General features: G+C 48.9%; 1 protein-coding gene across 1 annotated transcript in view; it reads right to left on the bottom strand.

Moving 5' to 3' along the window:
* CCDC33 (coiled-coil domain containing 33) overlaps nt 1-14,513 on the bottom strand; it is a 130,199-nt gene extending 115,686 nt beyond the window's left edge. The window contains 3 exon segments of the mRNA XM_066276728.1: nt 13,396-13,508; nt 13,510-13,603; nt 14,398-14,513. Of these exon segments, the coding sequence (XP_066132825.1) occupies nt 13,396-13,508; nt 13,510-13,603; nt 14,398-14,513 (323 nt within the window).
* Between the last annotated feature and the right edge of the window lie 2,011 nt (nt 14,514-16,524).

The raw sequence follows: 16,524 nt of genomic DNA, 5'->3' as shown, positions 1-16,524 counted from the left end.
GCTTAGAGCCCAGTGTTCAGTACAGTGATTGCTTTATAAACATTTTTCTTCTCTTCTCCCTCCAGGGTAATAATAATAATAATAATAATAATAAAAGATATTTTAAATAGAAAGAATAAAAAAAGACCCTTGAAAGCGTTTCATTTAAAAGGCTCCTGGGGAACATAATTGGTTCCGGGAAACAAAAGTGTGATTGTTCAGAAGAGGTAAATGCCAGAGGGAATGGGGGAGGAGCCCACCACTGCCCCCCTTCACAACTCCCTCTGCTCCTCTCTGTGTGGGAGGAAGCCCCAGGGATGGCTCCCAGAGCTGCACGCAAGGAATTCTAAGGTTCCTGTGTCCAGGGGTGTCATCACTGGGAATTTCCAGCCCAGAGATTGTGTATGAGACAGCTCTGCTGGTGGGAGGCAGTGCTCAGACTTTAAGGATCTGCGGGAGAGGAGTGGGATGCTAGGAAGAAAATGGCTGCTGAGGCAGTGGTATGATTCAGCCAGTTGGCACCAGTTTGGCAGAACCGATACCTACATTTTTGCTGAGTTTGGCAAACTGGTTGTTAAAATGGCACTTGTAATCAGGGTTCTCTATAAGGTGGGCACCTGGGCAGTTGCCCAATATGGAAATTACAAATTTATATTCCTTACTCTTTATTTTATTTATTCATTTTGAGAGAGAGAGAGAGAGAAAGAGAATGAGAGAGAGAAGGAGAGAGGAGAAGGAAGCATCAGTTCTCATTTGTGCCTTGACCAGGCAAGCCTGGGATTTCAAATCAGTGACCTCAGTGTTCCAGGTCGTTCCAGGTCGACACTTTATCCACTGTGCCACCACAGGCTCCTTACTCTTTTTTAATGCTCATCTGTGCAACAGCATATTCTAAGCACCTGTAGTAATGTTCATTCCATCCGTAGGTGAAAATAATTGCAAGTGAGGCTGCCAATCAAAAAGAAATATGGAAATATCTTAAATAACAGTTTTATTGTTTTTTGTCAGGTAAGATTTAATATTTTTTCATTCATATTTTAAAACTCTTATAACATAATATAGTTTTGTGTACCTCTTATTGTTCTTATTTAAGTATTCAATGCATGAAATAATAAGCTACCTTTTGGTATATCGTTTCTTTATACTTAAAATCGTCATTAGGGCAGAGAACTGGTAGTGAATTCCACCACTACCCTGAGACCCTGCAGCTTCAGGCCCAAGGCTATTGTGGACCCCCTACACACACACACACACACACACACACACACACACACACACACACCCCTGCCTCCCTGATTTCCTGCGCAGCCTATATGGCCATCACAGCCATGTAGGTGAAGATTCCTAAGCTGGAGCCGTGCTAGTAGAGTGGCTCTGAGTCAGTGGGAGCAGGCATTTCCAGCTCCTCTTCTAAGGATGAGGAGACTGGGGCTGGAGTTGCCCTCCGCAGACTCCAGAAGGTAATAGCCCAGCAGCAAGGAGTTCCTACTACGCCCCTAGTAGGTTTGCTGCGATTTTGGGACAGGGGTGGATGGCTCTAGAGCAGAGGTGGAAATGTTGGCCGCCAATGTCACGTGCTCCTCCTTGGGGCAGCTTCATAAGAGCTGCCAGGATGGCAGGGATGAGGAAGGAGGCCATTTTTGCAGAGAAGAAAGCCAAGATGCAGGTTGTTGAAGGAGAAGCCAGTTTGTGCAGAGATACGAGGGAGAAGTTATTTGGCAGATGGGGAACCAGAGATGACTGAGCTGTGGGGGCCTTTCTTTTTCTTTTTTTTTTTTTTTTTTTGTATTTTTCTGAAGCTGGAAACGGGGAGAGACAGTCAGACAGACTCCCGCATGCGTCCGACCGGGATCCACCCAGCACGCCCACCAGGGGCGATGCTCTGCCCACCAGGGGGTGATGCCCTGCCCCTCTGGGGCGTCGCTCTGCCATGACCAGAGCCACTCTAGCGCCTGGGGCAGAGGCCAAGGAGCCATCCCCAGCGCCCGGGCCATCTTCACTCCAATGGAGCCTCGGCTGCGGGAGGGGAAAAGAGAGACAGAGAGGAAGGAGAGGGAGAGGGGTGGAGAAGCAGATGGGCGCTTCTCCTGTGTGCCCTGGCCAGGAATCGAACCCGGAACTTCTGCACGCCAGGCCGATGCTCTACCATTGAGCCAACCGGCCAGGGCCTGTGGGGGCCTTTGATTCTAGAAAAACCCAGATGTGTCAGCAGCTTTGTGAGTGCTGAATGAGTGGGTTTTGGAGCCCTGTGTGTTTTTACTCGCCTGCTGGGTGCGAGGCTAGAATAAAGGAATGACCCACCAGTTTTTGGCTTTGTAGTTTCTTTACCCATCTGTCTGAATTCAATGAAAACCTGCATGTGAATGGCCATGATGGCATGGCCCCTGGCCTCATTTGCACAGCCTCATTTGCTCTTAAAAGAGTTGAGTGGGAGTCACCCCAGCTTGTCTAGCAGCCAGACTTTGGCCAGCACCTTGCTGCTTCCCTTACACACTTGGAGACCCACTCTGCTCAGCACTGGACAGGCCACCTTCATTCCGATCAGATAAACTCCCTCAAAAGGAGGGAAGGAGGGCCTCAGGTTCCTGGAGTAGGATGGACAGCCATGTGGTCTCTAACCTGCCCAGGGGTGAAGGACGCAGTGTGAGGGAACAAGACTGCAGAGCCTGGAGCAGTTTTCCTCCCGTGCAGGGAGAGCTTCCCTCTGCAGCTGCCTTTGTGCCCCAGCACCTCCATTCCTGGGCCCAGGGCAGAGGGGGTGATCTTACCTTGGAGTCTGTGCGTATACGTGCTGGAAATATGCATGGGCGATATGTCCTTCATCACCTTCCTCAACCCCCAAAACACAGACACACACACAAAGGAAGAAACTTGGGGATTGGAGATGTTCATTGTCCACATAATGTTAGCTCGGGAGAACTGATGGTCCAGGGGAGTCTCCAGAATTTAGGAAAGGCTGTGACCAGCACTGCTGTGGTCACTTAGGGCTCTGTAACCTGTGGACCATGGCTGAGAAGCAAAGTGATTCAGATTCAAAGTCAGTCACTGCAGCTCACACCTTGAGGAACCCTGCCTCCCACTCCCTACTCATTCCGGGTCTCTGCATTCCTGATCACCCTGCCCTCTGCCCCTGGGCCACCCTTACCCCATTCTTCATCCCATGACCATGACCATGACTGCTGGCAGTTCTGGTTTTACAAAAAAACCAGACACAAGTTGAAGAGCAGCTTATGAGTTTACAATCAAGCTCTAAAACCAAATAGATTCAACTATTGAAATACCTGATACAGACAAGACAGGATAGTTCGGAAGGAACGAAACTCAGAGCAGAAAAGGCTTCCTGGATGTAAAGCCAGTAGCCATGGCCACCATCACAGCTGCCTGGCCCATGCAGGTTCGCATTTGATTTGGACAGACGGTAATGAAACAATGAAGCCAAGAACTGGTGGGCCATTATCTTTAATCCTAACTTGCACCCGGCGGGCAAGAAATACATCACACAGTGAGAAAATACTTCCCTATCCATTCAGAGCTCCCAAAGCCACTAATTTATCTTGTTATAAAATGCCAAAAGTTACAGAATTAATATTAATATTTTAGAAAGTTTAAAGAACATTTTATTAGTTTGGGCTAGGCGTGCAGAAAGATTTTGTAAGTGTAATTTCTATGCTTGTGTGATTAGCATAAGACCAAGATGGCATTGTGTTGTAAATGAAGAAAAAGGAAGGAGACTTGGATTCCCTGACTTTCCCCCATACCTTTGGAGGAAGGGTCAGTGGCTAGCCAGGCGTAGGGAGAAAAAAATTAAATCTTTTCTGGGGCTGATGGATCATTTGCAGGCATTTGTTCCCATGGGAACCACCCCTCCCCTCCTGAAAACATGTAATTAATGTACGTATCTCTAAACAAAAGGTATAAACTTATGCCGTGATGTCAGGTTTTCTCCCCTCCCATGTATAATTAGAAGTATATAAACAACCCCTGAACTGTTTTGGGGGGCTGCACAATTTGGGTCTGTTGCCCTGTGTCAGCCATATGTGGCTGGCATATTTAATAAATTTCCTCCTTTAATAAAACTTTTCAAACACTTATTTGGACTATGTGCCTCTACAAACACCGACAGATTTGTGAATTTAATTACTTTACAACAATCTGAGTTTTCTAGTGTAGGGCCAGTAGGCGTGGCCACCATCACAGCCGCCTGGCCCATGCAGGTTCGCATTGGATTTGGACAGATGGTAATGAAACAACAGAGCCAAGAACTGGTGGGCCATCATCTTTAATCCTAGCTTGCAACCGGTGAGCAAGTAAAAACACACACTGGGCTCCAAAACCCACTCATTCAGTGCTCACAAAGCTACTGACTTATCCGAGTTTCCTAGAATCAAAGTTTTCTAGCTCAGCAGTCTTATTCACCTCTGTTCCCCATCTACTTCCTTCTCCCTGAACAAACTCTGTGCAAACTGGCTTCTCACTCAACACTCCGCCATCTTGGCTGCTTCTCCTGGCCTCCTCCACGTGGCCTTTCTCTGCTCTCTCCTCTAATGCTAATCTCAGGAACCTAGAGAGAGCAAGCTTCCGGTCTGCTCCATTCTATAGTGCAGAAATCAAAACCTTTAATCCAATATACAAAATAGGGAAGTCTCTGATACAAAGTCACTTATCTGAGGTATGATGGGATTGCACCACCCCACATCAAAAAGGGTGAGAAAGGCTTAGTCCTAAAACCAAGCCCCAGGCTACAAGGATCCTGCCTGCCCACAGCCGGCCCCCAACACACATTAATATTACCTGGGCCACGAGCTTCCATGTGGGCAGCGCCATCTTTAACAAAGTGAGCATAATATACAGTGTGTCCGTAAAGTCATGGTGCACTTTTGACCGGTCACAGGAAAGCAACAAAAGATGATAAAAATGTGAAATCTGCACCAAATAAAAGGAAAACCCTTCCAGTTTCTGTAGGATGATGTGGCAGCATGTGCGCATGTGCAGATGATGATGTAACACCATGTATACAGCGGAGCAGCCCATGGCCATGCCAGTCAAGATGTGGACAGTACAGAGGAAAGTTCAGTGTGTTCTGTGGCTCACTAAATTCGAATCCGAGACCAAAGTGCAACGTGAATATCAGCGCGTTTATAATGAAGAGCCACCACATAGGAATAACATTACTCAGTGGGATAAGCAGTTGAAGGAAGCCGACAGTTTGGTGGAGAAACCCTGTTCTGGTAGGCCACCAGTCAGTGATGAGTCTGTAGAGGCTATACGGGATAGCTAACTAAGGAGCCCTAAAAAATCTGTGCGTAAGCCCACATTGAACTGCACTGAATAGGTATGAAACTGGGAGAGTTTTCCTTTTATTTGGTGCAGATTTCACATTTCTATCATCTTTTGTTGCTTTCCTGTGACCAGTCAAAAGTGAACCATGACTTTATGGACCCACTGTATTTTATCTGCCCAACACCTAGAATCAAAGGTTTGTATCTCACCAGCCTTATTTACCTCTGTTCCCCATCTCCTTCTCTCTGCATAAACTCTGCACAAACTGGCTTCTCTCTCAACACTCCACCATCTTGGCTGCCTCTCCTCTCCTCCATGTGGCCTTTCTCTGCTCTCTCCTCTAATGCCAATCCCAGGAACTGAGAGAAAGCAAGCTCCCGGTCTGCCCCATTTTATAGTGTAGAAATAAAAAAAAAATTTTTTTTAACAGAGACAGAGAGAGAGTCAGAGAGAGGGATAGACAGGGACAGAGAGATGAGTGTAAGGTATTTTTCCCCGCCGAGAAGGAAGGAACAGGTCTCGGAGCCACCAAGTGTGGTAAGTTCAAAAGGCTTTATTCACTACAGATCGTTCCTCGGACGAGACTCACTGGCCTGGAAGATGGAGGTCAGGAAAATCGCACACTGAGAGACCGCGTGGGTATAGTTAAAAAGGGGTCCCTCTAGGGAAGTTGGGCTAATATGACGTAGTGAAATCTCACTGGCTACAGTCAGTCGCTTTTTTCCCAAGGACTCCTAGGAAGTTTCTTTTGGCATGCTTGGCTGTGGGCAGTCCTAGCCAAAGTTCGAGGGCCTAGGTTCCCCACGTGACCATCCCTCACTATCCACCGACCTTACATTCCGATCTTTCTGTGTTAATAAGGGGCGCCGCTTATTTGTCTGGCTACTTCCTGCTGAATAGGGGCGTCGTGGGGAGGGGGAGATCAGAAGGTGGTGGTTTTAAGGGGTGTCCAGAGGAGCATTTGTTTGGCCATGAGTTGAGGAACTTCGTTGGTGCAGTTCTGTAAGAATTTTTTTTTAAAAAAGAGAGACAAATATGAGTTATACGCTGATAATTAGAAGAAGATTTAGGTAGGATAGGGGCAGCCCAGGTAAGAATAGGTGGCTGCTATTAGGAGTTAAGCAGGTTGTAAGAGGAGAGATTTTTGCTTAATTTTTCTTGCAGACAGTTGAGGAGATTGAAGCTTCTTTTATCAGGCCAGTCTTACTGAACAGCATTGCTCCCTGCTTCAGCTCACTCTGGTGGCAGGTTCCTGGTGGAGGGACAGGAGCAACAGGAGAGTCTGCATGGCCCAATTTTTTGGTGAGCCGCAGACGAGTAAGGCCCAGTGGTTCTGACTCCCAACCATCCTGTATGGGAGCAAGTTTGAGGCGAGAGACATGATACCAAGGTGTTTGCCCTAGGAGCTTAGCTGCAGTAGGAGTAGTCAGTATTACCGTATGGGGTCCCGTCCATCTGGGCTGCAGGGAGCCAGGCTGGAGCTCCTTTAGAAGAACGCTGTCTTCTGGTTGGAGGGGGACCACTGGCTGTTTCATCTGGACCCCCTATGGGAGGAAGGGTCCGGTCCATGTGTTCCCTGAAAAGATGGTGAAGACAGAAAGGGGAGGTACGTGGCAAGAGGGCATAGGAGGTTGGCTTCCTTTTGTGGCCTGGAGTGAGATCGGGTGTGAGCGCTGACTGGAGAGGAGAGAGAGAGAGAGAGAGAGCATCATTTGCAGGTGGGGAAGCAGGATCTAGCGAAGAGGGGGGAGGAGTCCAATGGAACCGAGGGAGTGGAGGGAGTCTTGCAGAAGGGGAAGAGAGTTCCTCGGGGGAGTCGGAAAAGGAGGAGAGATCTGGTGCGGAGGGTTTAGCTGAGGTTTCTCTGGCCAAGAGGATGTGCGTTGTAGAGCAACCGGCACAGAGTTTAGGATGAGAATGCAGATGCCAAAACCCCTGAATATAAGGGATTTCTGACCACTTTCCAGCCCCCTGGCAATAGTTCCATAAATCAGTAAGGATGTTAAAATCGAAAGTCCCTTCCTGAGGCCACCTGGTCTGGTTATCCAGTGGGTATTGTGGCCAGGCTACGCTACAGAAGAAGATTGGTTTCTTCTTTTTCAGGGAACGATCAATGTTTGAGAGACTCCGGATTAGGCACCCCAGGGGTGTTTTAGAGTCAGATTTGGATCCCTTTGCCCCCATGGTCATCCTCAGTTCTCGAAGTGGTCAGATTTGAGTATTAGCATCCTAAAAACTCAAGGTCTGGCCACGGACAGAAAAGGTAGAGTGGAAATGCTTTGGATGTCTCCAAAGCAAATGCACTCGGTCAGAAGAGAAGTCCCTGATACAGCTGCGGTTTCGGACAGGGATTCTCCGAGGAGAGAACTGAGGCGGGGGGGGGGGGAGGCTGGAGGTGGGGAATTTACCACACCATGTGCTGAAGTGGGTGGAAGGTCGGAGGTCCTGGTTCTTTCTCAGAGGGAAGGGGAGAGGAGCGGTCCTTGCAGACTTCTGACTCCTCCCGGGTTTCGGCACCAAAATGTAAGGTATTTTTCCCCACCGAGAAGGAAGGAACAGATCTTGGAGCCACCAAGTGTGGTAAGTTCAAAAGACTTTATTCACTACAGAGTGTTCCTCGGACGAGACTCACTGGCCTGGAAGATGGAGGTCAGAAAATCGCACACTGAGAGACCGCGTGGGTAAATTTAAAAAGGGGTCCCTCTAGGGAAGTTGGGCTAATATGACGTAGTGAAATCTCACTGGCTACAGTCAGTCGCTTTTTTTCCAAGGACTCCTAGGAAGTTTCTTTTGGCATGCTTGGCTGTGGGCAGTCCTAGCCAAAGTTTGAGGGCCTAGGTTCCCCACATGACCATCCCTCATTATCCACCGACCTTACAATGAGAAGCATCAATCATTAGTTTTTCATTGCGCATTGTAACACCTTAGTTGTTCATTGATTGCTTTCTCTATGTGCCTTGACTGTGGGCCTTCAGCAGACCGAGTAACCCCTTGCTCAAGCCAGCAACCTTGGGTCCAAGCTGGTGAGATTTTGTTCAAACCAGATAAGCCCACACTCAAGCTGGCTACCTCGGGGTCTCAAACCTGGGTCCTTGGCATCCCAGTCCGATGCTCTATCCACTGTGCCACCACCTGGTCAGGCAGAAATCAAAACCTTTAATCCAATATACAAACAAGGAAGTTTCTGATACAGAATCACTTAGGGTGGGAAAGGCTTAGTCTTAAAACTAAGCTTTAGGCTATAATGACCCTGCCTGCTTACAGCCTGTCCCCCACACCCAATGCAAACTATAAGCAAGCAAACCTATATATCATATTTACAAACTTATTTTGGCCAACACTGGAGGAAGTGGCCTTGAGCATCTGGACCTTGAAGTCTATTCCTGGCCTTGAATTAAATATGGCTCATCTTCTCTGCATCCTTCTTGCTTGTTGAGTAGACAAGTGGTGTTTTAGGTTTGCTGTTTGTATTGATGCAGGGCTGTAGGTGTGGTCTGTGGAAGGCTGTGGGTGCTTGCCCTCAGGGCTGCAGTTTGCAAATTGTGAACTACCTGTCTCCTGGGGAGGGCAATCAGTTTGCTATTGTTTGCTGGAGAAGGTTTTTTTCCCCCCAGCCTGTTTTGCTGGAGAGTGCAGAGAGAGAGAGAGTTGAGGGGCTTGGGAGCCCTGAGATTTCGGCCCTGGCCTGTTTGGTGGTGGAGCCCTGCTGAGGCTGGTGGGGGCCTGTGAGTCCGGCTGAGTCCGGAGTGCTAAGGGGCTTGGGAGCCCTGAGAGAAAGAGAAGCGGTCTTCCCTGCCTGTTGCTTGTCCACTGGTATGAGACTTTAATAAATGGAATGGCCCACTGTTGGGCAAATAAGTCTGTAAAATGTGTTTTTTATGTTTGCTTGCTTATAGTTTGCATTGGCCTGGGCAGCGCCATGTGTATAGTCTGTGAAAGGTTGCCCTGCTTGCTCTCAGGGTGGCAGATTGCAAATTGCAGATTACCTTCCTGCTTCTGAGGGGCCATTGTTTTTGCTAATGTTTGCTAAAGAAGGAGTTTTTTGTTGCCCAAGCCTGGTTTTTGCAAGCAGAGCAGGAGTGGAGATGTGAAACTGGAGCTGAGGGGCTTTGGGAGCTCTGCTGAGGCTGGTGGGAACCTTTGATTCCAGGAGGAACTGGAGAAGATTTTCTGGGTTGTGGAATCAGAGAGTAAATCAGGTCTTTGAGAGCTCTGAATGAGAGGGAAGAGGTCTTTCCTGCCTGTTTGCTCATTTGCCGGTATGAGGCTTTAATAAAGGAATGGCCATTTGGCTCCACTATTTCTTTGCCATCTGCCCGAATCCAATGAGAACCTGCATGGCTATGGCACTGGCCACTGGCCCTACACTGCTAATTGTCTTTCCTGCTCAACACCCTACCCCCTTTCAGCTCCCTTCTTCTCCTCTCTAGCTGAGAACCAAAAAGGAGTGGGATTTGTCCTTTCCTCCAGGGATTCAACTAAAGAGGGGAGGGAGGGTGATTTCAAGGGTCCCCTGTGGTTCTAGGCCACATCTACTTTCCCAGAGAGTTGGCCACAGGCCAGAAGGACAATCTATGGCCCCCACCTCTGATTGAGAGCCCTGACTTGGTCTTGCTGCTGTCCTTCCAGGTGTCTGTGAGTCTCCAAGTCAAAACTCCAGAAAGGTGCTTGCACCCTTCAAGTGGGACAGCTGGCTGAGTCCACCTGACTGAAAACAGCAGGTCCACTGTTGGCCAGATAAAATATACTATGCTCACTTGGTTAAAGATGGCGCTGCCCATGTGGAAGCCCGTCTCCCAGGTGATGATATTAGTTGCCCTTATGCTTGGGATGGGCATAATTATATTAACGTGTGTTGGGGGCAAGCTGTGGGCAGGCAGGATCCTTGTAGCCTGGGGCTTGGTTTTAGGACTAAGCCTTTCCCACCCTTTTTGATGTGAGGTGGACTCTGTATCACAGACTTCCCTATTTTGTATATTGGATTAAAGGTTTTGATTTCTGCACTATAAAGTGGGGCAGACCAGGAGCTTGCTCTCTCGGTTCCTGAGATTATCATTAGAGGAGAGAGCAGAGAGGAGAGCAGAGAAAGGCCACGTGGAGAAGGCCAGGAGAAGCAGCCAAGATGGTGGAGTGCTGAGTGAGAAGCCAGTTTGAGCAGTTTGTGCAGAGAGAAGGAGATGGGGAACAGAAGTGAATAAGTCTGGTGAACTAGAAACCTTTAATTCTAGGAAACTCGGATAAATCAGTAGCTTTGTGAGCACTGAATGTGAGTGGGTTTTGGAGCCCAGTGTGTGTTTTTACTTGCCCGCTGGGTGCAAGCTAGGATTAAAGATGATGGCCCACCAGTTCTCAGCTCCACTGTTTCATCTAATGCGAACTTGCATGGGCCAGGTGGCTGTGATGGTAGCCGTGTCTACTGGCTTTACATCTACTCTCTTCTGAAGAACCTCTCTCCATCATCTGTCCCTCACTGGCAGCTGGCCCTGTTGTCAGGTGTCCCAGTAGAGCCCAAGCTCTACGTTGATCAGATGTCCCCTATTCAACTTCTTGCACAGTGAGACACTCCTGCTTAATAGCAGGGCTGGCAGCCTCTTTGAGACTACTCTTGAGGTGGCTATGAGGATTCTACTTATAGGTGCCGACCCAACTGCCACCAGAGGAAAGACACGACCGACACACAAGTTAGTTGCAATAATCACACGGGCAGTTTATTTCCCGAAAAGGAAACAAATCCTTTTGCATGCCTGGGCACAGCTTAAGGGGGCCCTATCGGGGTGCTCCTCTCGGCTGTCCCTGGTCAGAGTGTCATGGAGACAGTCCACATTCAACTTGGAGTCTGGGCTACTACTGCAGGGGGTGGGGATGGGGGTGGGGTTAGCTTTAGTATCTTTTTCTGGCCTAGGCCTTCTAACAGGTATCAATCTACAGGATTATCAGGATTATCAGATCAAACCCCCTTTTTGGGAGTTCCTAGCAGGAAGCCCTTTTTATGTTAATCTACCGAAATGTCACATCAAGCCACTTTTTAAATTTTATTTTATTTTAGTTTAGTTTAGTTTAGTTTATTGTGTTTACATAGATACTAGACATCAAGCCACTTCTAAGGTGTTCCTAGGGAAGCTTCTTGTTTATGTTAATCTACAGTTATCACATCAAGCCACTTCTTTCTTCACACACACACTAACTGGGCCCTGCATGAAAGGCAGAGTCTACCTATCATATCTGCAAACACTAGATTAATTCCTATCCAGACAGCATAGATTATTCATTTGCCTTAATGGCTTTTAATATATCCTAACTTATTTCTATATATCTTTCATATTTTTCTATATTTCTATATAGTTAAGTACTATAACATTACATTACTGTAACACCAGGGCTGAAACTGCTGATCTCCCCTTCCCCCCTGAGAGGAGAAGTGATTTTCCTCTCCCTTAAAGCTATTTTCTTGTCTTGCTAGAAGCAGACATCTGACACTTTAAGAGGAAGAGTGGCAGGGAGATGATGGCATTAAATAACGAAATTAGAGCTGCCTGGGACGGCTCAGCCATCTCTCAGCCGCTTTTTCTGAAGCTGTCCTACCCCTCCCTCACACCCATTCAGACTGCAGCTATCAAAGCACCGACTGGGGCGGTGGGGTGGCCAGGGCATGCTGGGACCTGGACAGCAGAGGACTGGTTCTCCCTGAGCTCTGAGTCTTTTGCCTCCTGAGTCCTGCAACAGACTCTTGGACAGAAGGCCAGGGCCCAGGCCCTGAAATCAGAGAGCTTGTAGTCCGAGGAAACAGAATGGTGTACAGGAACAGGATGAGACCTGGGCGAGGGAAGCTGGTCCTGGAGTCCCTGGTCCCTCCTCCCAGTTCTCTGGCACATGCTGCCAGACTGCCTACATCACAGCTTAGATCCTGTCTTTCTCCTATAGAAGCCCCATGGCCTCCTGAATTGGATATCCATCTCAGTCTTTTGCCACAGTACTCTGATTCCTACCACTGTCTCCCACCCACCCTCCCTCTCCCAGCCTAGCTTCCCCACTACCCTGGGCTCACTGCAGCCCCAGATCAACATGCTGCTGGGAGCCAGGCGCTGCTGGAGAACCAGCACCTCTGACTGTGGACTTTGGGTTTCAACTTGAGCACTTTCTCCTGCTGCCGACCAAAACCTTTCCTTCTCCTTAGCCAGCTTATTCTCTCCTCTTGGGATACCCATCCCAGAGCCCAGAATTGCCATTCCTAAGTGGGATCTGACAGAGGCAACATTTAACAAATATTTGATGGATGAATGAATGGATAAGTGAGTGAATGAACGAGTGAATGACTTATCTCGAATAACATATCTTCTGAGAAGCCTTTCCTAGGATCCAATATTGGACACACACACATCTCCCCACCAGAGCTGTCCAGCACATGCCATTTGGACAAGCTAGGTGGCACCTCAGCCCAGAGCCTTACCTTGCTTTGGAGTCTGTGCACTGTAGTGGTCTAAGGTTAGCATAAAATGGGATCGGGCATCCTTGGGGAAGACCCTGTTTCTCAGCCTCTGAAATGGGCTGCTACTTGCTCTACTGGCTCCCACCTGTACTGACTGAAAGGCCCATTGGACATATGTCTGGTTGCAGAAGGCAACCATATTGGGGAACCCTCCTACAACTTGGACAAGAGCAAGACTCCCTCACCTGGGTTCGAAGCAGCCTGAGCCCTGGTTCAGAGCCAAGCCCCTCATGGTCGTGGTGGGAGCTGGATGGGTTTGAGGGTAGGCACACAGAGACTTTTGTCTTGGGGTCAGTCAGGGGGCCCTCCCTTGCAACCTGGTGAGAATGAATGAGATTGAGTTGGGGACTGAAGGGTCTCAAGGAACCCCAACCTATTGGACAAAAGAAACACCATCCAACAGTGTCCCTGCTTTGTGTGGCCTTTGTGCTATTTGTTTTCTGTCTCCCGTTAAGCAGGGACTCCCTGTCTCCATCCTCAGAAGGCATATTCTCCAGAACTGAATGGGACAGACTTAGAAAGTTCTATTGTTCTCAGCAAGGGAAAAGACAGTCAGGCTTATCAGAGATGCTGGGTCTTCTAACTGGAGAGTCGGTGATGCCAGACCCTGAGCTGGGACCCTGGGCAGCTGGGGCTCTGGGCTTGGTGACAGTGGTTCTGGCTGCCTAGCCCCCAGGGTGCAGTCTGCCTCTGGAGGCGGAGGGGCCTGGTGCACATAGGAGGCCACACTGTAGGCCAAGATGCCAACCCGTCACCCCCATCCTGCAGTGGCAGGCTGTGGGGTCCTTGCTAACCTGGAGCAGAGCCAGGTCACTGCAGTAGTGGAACAGTCCTTGCTCCTGTGTTTCTTGCAGAAACCTGGGTGAGGAGCATAGCATTCAGAGGGGTCTCCGGAGTCTCCTTGCCTCCCTCTCTAGGTGAGGACAGAAGAGGCTTCAGGAAACTTGGGTGCCCAGGCACTGAATTGAAGCCAGGCTTAGCTAAGATTTCTCTGTGGCTGGACCCCTCTCAGGCCTGCCCATGGTTCCTCCCTTTACAGATTTCCAGTCTAAGCCTATGGTTGAGGTGAGGTAGGGGAAGGACTCCTAGTCTGTGAGATAATTCTGGGTCCTATCACCACCTTGAGAGAAGAGTTCAACCTGCCTCTGATTTCTAGCCACTTAAAGGCCTGGAAGAACCTAGTTTTCCCATTCTCTTACATCCCTCCTTCTCCAGGAAGCCTGCCTGGATGTACTCACAGTCTAGACATGAATCTTCTGCTCCTTCCAGAGTACTAAACTATTCTCTATTTGCAATCCCTGCCTTTCTACAGGATCCGGAAACTTCCAGAAGGCAGGGCCTAGTCTCCACCTCTCTGTCCACACTCCATACCTACAGTGCAGTGTTGCTCAGGACTTGGCTCTCAGGGTGCTGGCTCTAATGTTACTCAGCGTGCATCCACTGCCAGGACTGGCCCCGAACCTTCTGTGCATTCAGCTCTTGCAAATTCACAAAGCCAGTTCTCATCAACCCTTTCACATCTTCCTTGCCTGACCCTGTGTGAGCAGCATGAGCACCCCCATGTCACACTGCAGGAGGCAGAGATTCACAGAGGGCCAGCACTGGCCTCCAGTCATGCAGGCAGAACTTCAAAGTCTGTCTAGAGCTCTGACCCTACTCCTCCCAGTTTCCCTGAGGCCTCCTGGGGAAGGCCTCCTGGCATCATCATCACCACCATCATCACCATCACCGCTTCCAACATCACCATCACCACTTCCATCATCATCATTTACGATACTCTTCACTGAGCAGCTAATGGGTACCAGGCACTCCACATGACTCTGCGAGGCAGATAGAACTACCCCCATTTTACAGATGGAGAATCTTAAGCTAAGAGACTCTGAGAAACAGAGCTGAGATCTGAACTAGAGATTCTATCTACACTTTCCCCTGCTAAACATGTCCTGAGACTGGCTCAAAGATTTAAATTGATTCTATTAGAGACTTCTGTACCATAAAATGGTAGAAGTACAGTTCTAAAGAGAACATTAATGGACAGCAGATATTTCATTCAAAAGATTTATTTGAAGTCACCTTGACCAGAATGGACCATTTTCATAAAGTAAAAGATAGCCGCCTGACCAGGCAGTGGCGCAGTGGATAGAGCATCGGACTGGGAGATGGAGGACCCAGGTTTGAAACCCTGAGGTCTTGGGCTTGAACGCGGGCTCATCAGGTTTGAACAAGGCTCACCAGCTTGGGCCCAAGGTCGCTGGCTCGAGCAAGGGGTTACTCACTCTGCTGTAGCCCTCCAGTCAAGGCACATTTGAGAAAGCAATCAATGAACAACTAAGATGCTGCAATGAAGAATTGATGCTTCTCATTTCTCTCCCTTCTTGTCTGTCTGTCTCTCTTTCTGTCTCTGTCTCTCTCTCTGTCACTCTCTGTCTCTGTCACAAAAAAAAAGAAAAAAAGATAGCCAATCTAAAGATGGCATTGGCTAGCCCAGCTAAGGGCCCCCATGTATTTGGTAGGCTTCCTCAGCGATTAAAATTCAGTGTAAGCCCCCCCCCCAAGGAGAAGCTAAGGCAAATAGGGTTTAGAAGGCCAGAGTTCTAGTAACCTGTCTTGCAGGTAAACTTGAGAAGTTTTTTTTTCCCCTCTTTGGGTGTCAATGGCCCCATCTGTATAACGGGTGATGGGAGTCATATCAATGTCTTCCCACAGCTCTGACTGTCTGAAATTCCTTAAGTTATATTGTGAAAGGCCACAGTCTGGCCACTGTGGGAGAGGGTGGGTGGCAGAGGCTGCCTGGAAATCTTTACCTCAACTTCAGGGCCTGGCCAACCAGCCTGGAGCTGGAAGCTGTGGGTCCCTGCTGCTAAGTCTAAGGTCTTGTCTAGAAGTAGCTTGCTTTCCTTGCATGCTCATAGTAACCCTCAGAGCTGTTCTAAGGTGGGAGTCAGTCCCTTCTGCCCTGGGCCCAACTTCTGCACTGCACCCAGCCCCATGCCCCTGCATGCAGGCCCATGTACACCTGTTCCTGCCACAACACTTCCCCTTCACCCTCCTTCCTTCCTTTCCTCCCTCCAACCTTCTGCAAAGATGCTGACATGACTGGGTGACCTTAGCTTGGTCTGAGGGTCCTCTGCTTCGGACCTCGCCCTTCCCATTCCTGACCTCTGCCCCCACTCAGCTTCTGGGGCAGGCTCATTTATTTTTAGTGTGTGTATGTACTTTTTAAAAAAATTGTGACAAAATACACATAAGATAAAATTTATCATCTTAACCATTTTTGAGTGTGCAGTTCAGTGGTGTTAAGCATATTGACACTTGTACAACTGAGCCCCAGAACTCAGAACTTTTTGAACTTTTGACCCATATTTGGACTCAGAGATGCATCCTGGTGCCCAGGAGGGAGGGCAGCAGCATGGAGTGGGAGGCGGTGCAGGCCAGAGTCAGCAGTTTCTCATGCTCAGCCTTCTCCTGGCTTGGCCTCAGTCCCACGTAGAAAGTATGGAAGCCTCCATGAATTTTAGCAGGTTAGGGCTGGATAGCACCCAATTTTACAGTTGGAGAAACTGGGCTCAGAATAGCAGAGCACGACCAGAGCCCTATTCCCTTCCCAGGATTCCTTCTACTCCAAGCTGCCTCCCTGATGCAGCCTCCTGTGATCTTTAAAAGGTTTAAGTCCCAGAGAGAGGCCTGGCTCCCACAGAAGGAGTCAAGACAGAGTAGGGTGTGGGACAGACAGGGGCAGCAGAGTCCATCTCTAAGCCGCCTTCCTTCCACAGTCCCTG

The sequence above is a fragment of the Saccopteryx bilineata genome, chromosome 4 (assembly GCF_036850765.1).
Source record: "Saccopteryx bilineata isolate mSacBil1 chromosome 4, mSacBil1_pri_phased_curated, whole genome shotgun sequence".
Classification (NCBI taxonomy): Eukaryota; Metazoa; Chordata; class Mammalia; order Chiroptera; family Emballonuridae; genus Saccopteryx; species Saccopteryx bilineata.
Note: the sequence above shows the minus strand (reverse complement) of the source record. Positions and strands in the feature narration are given on the sequence as shown.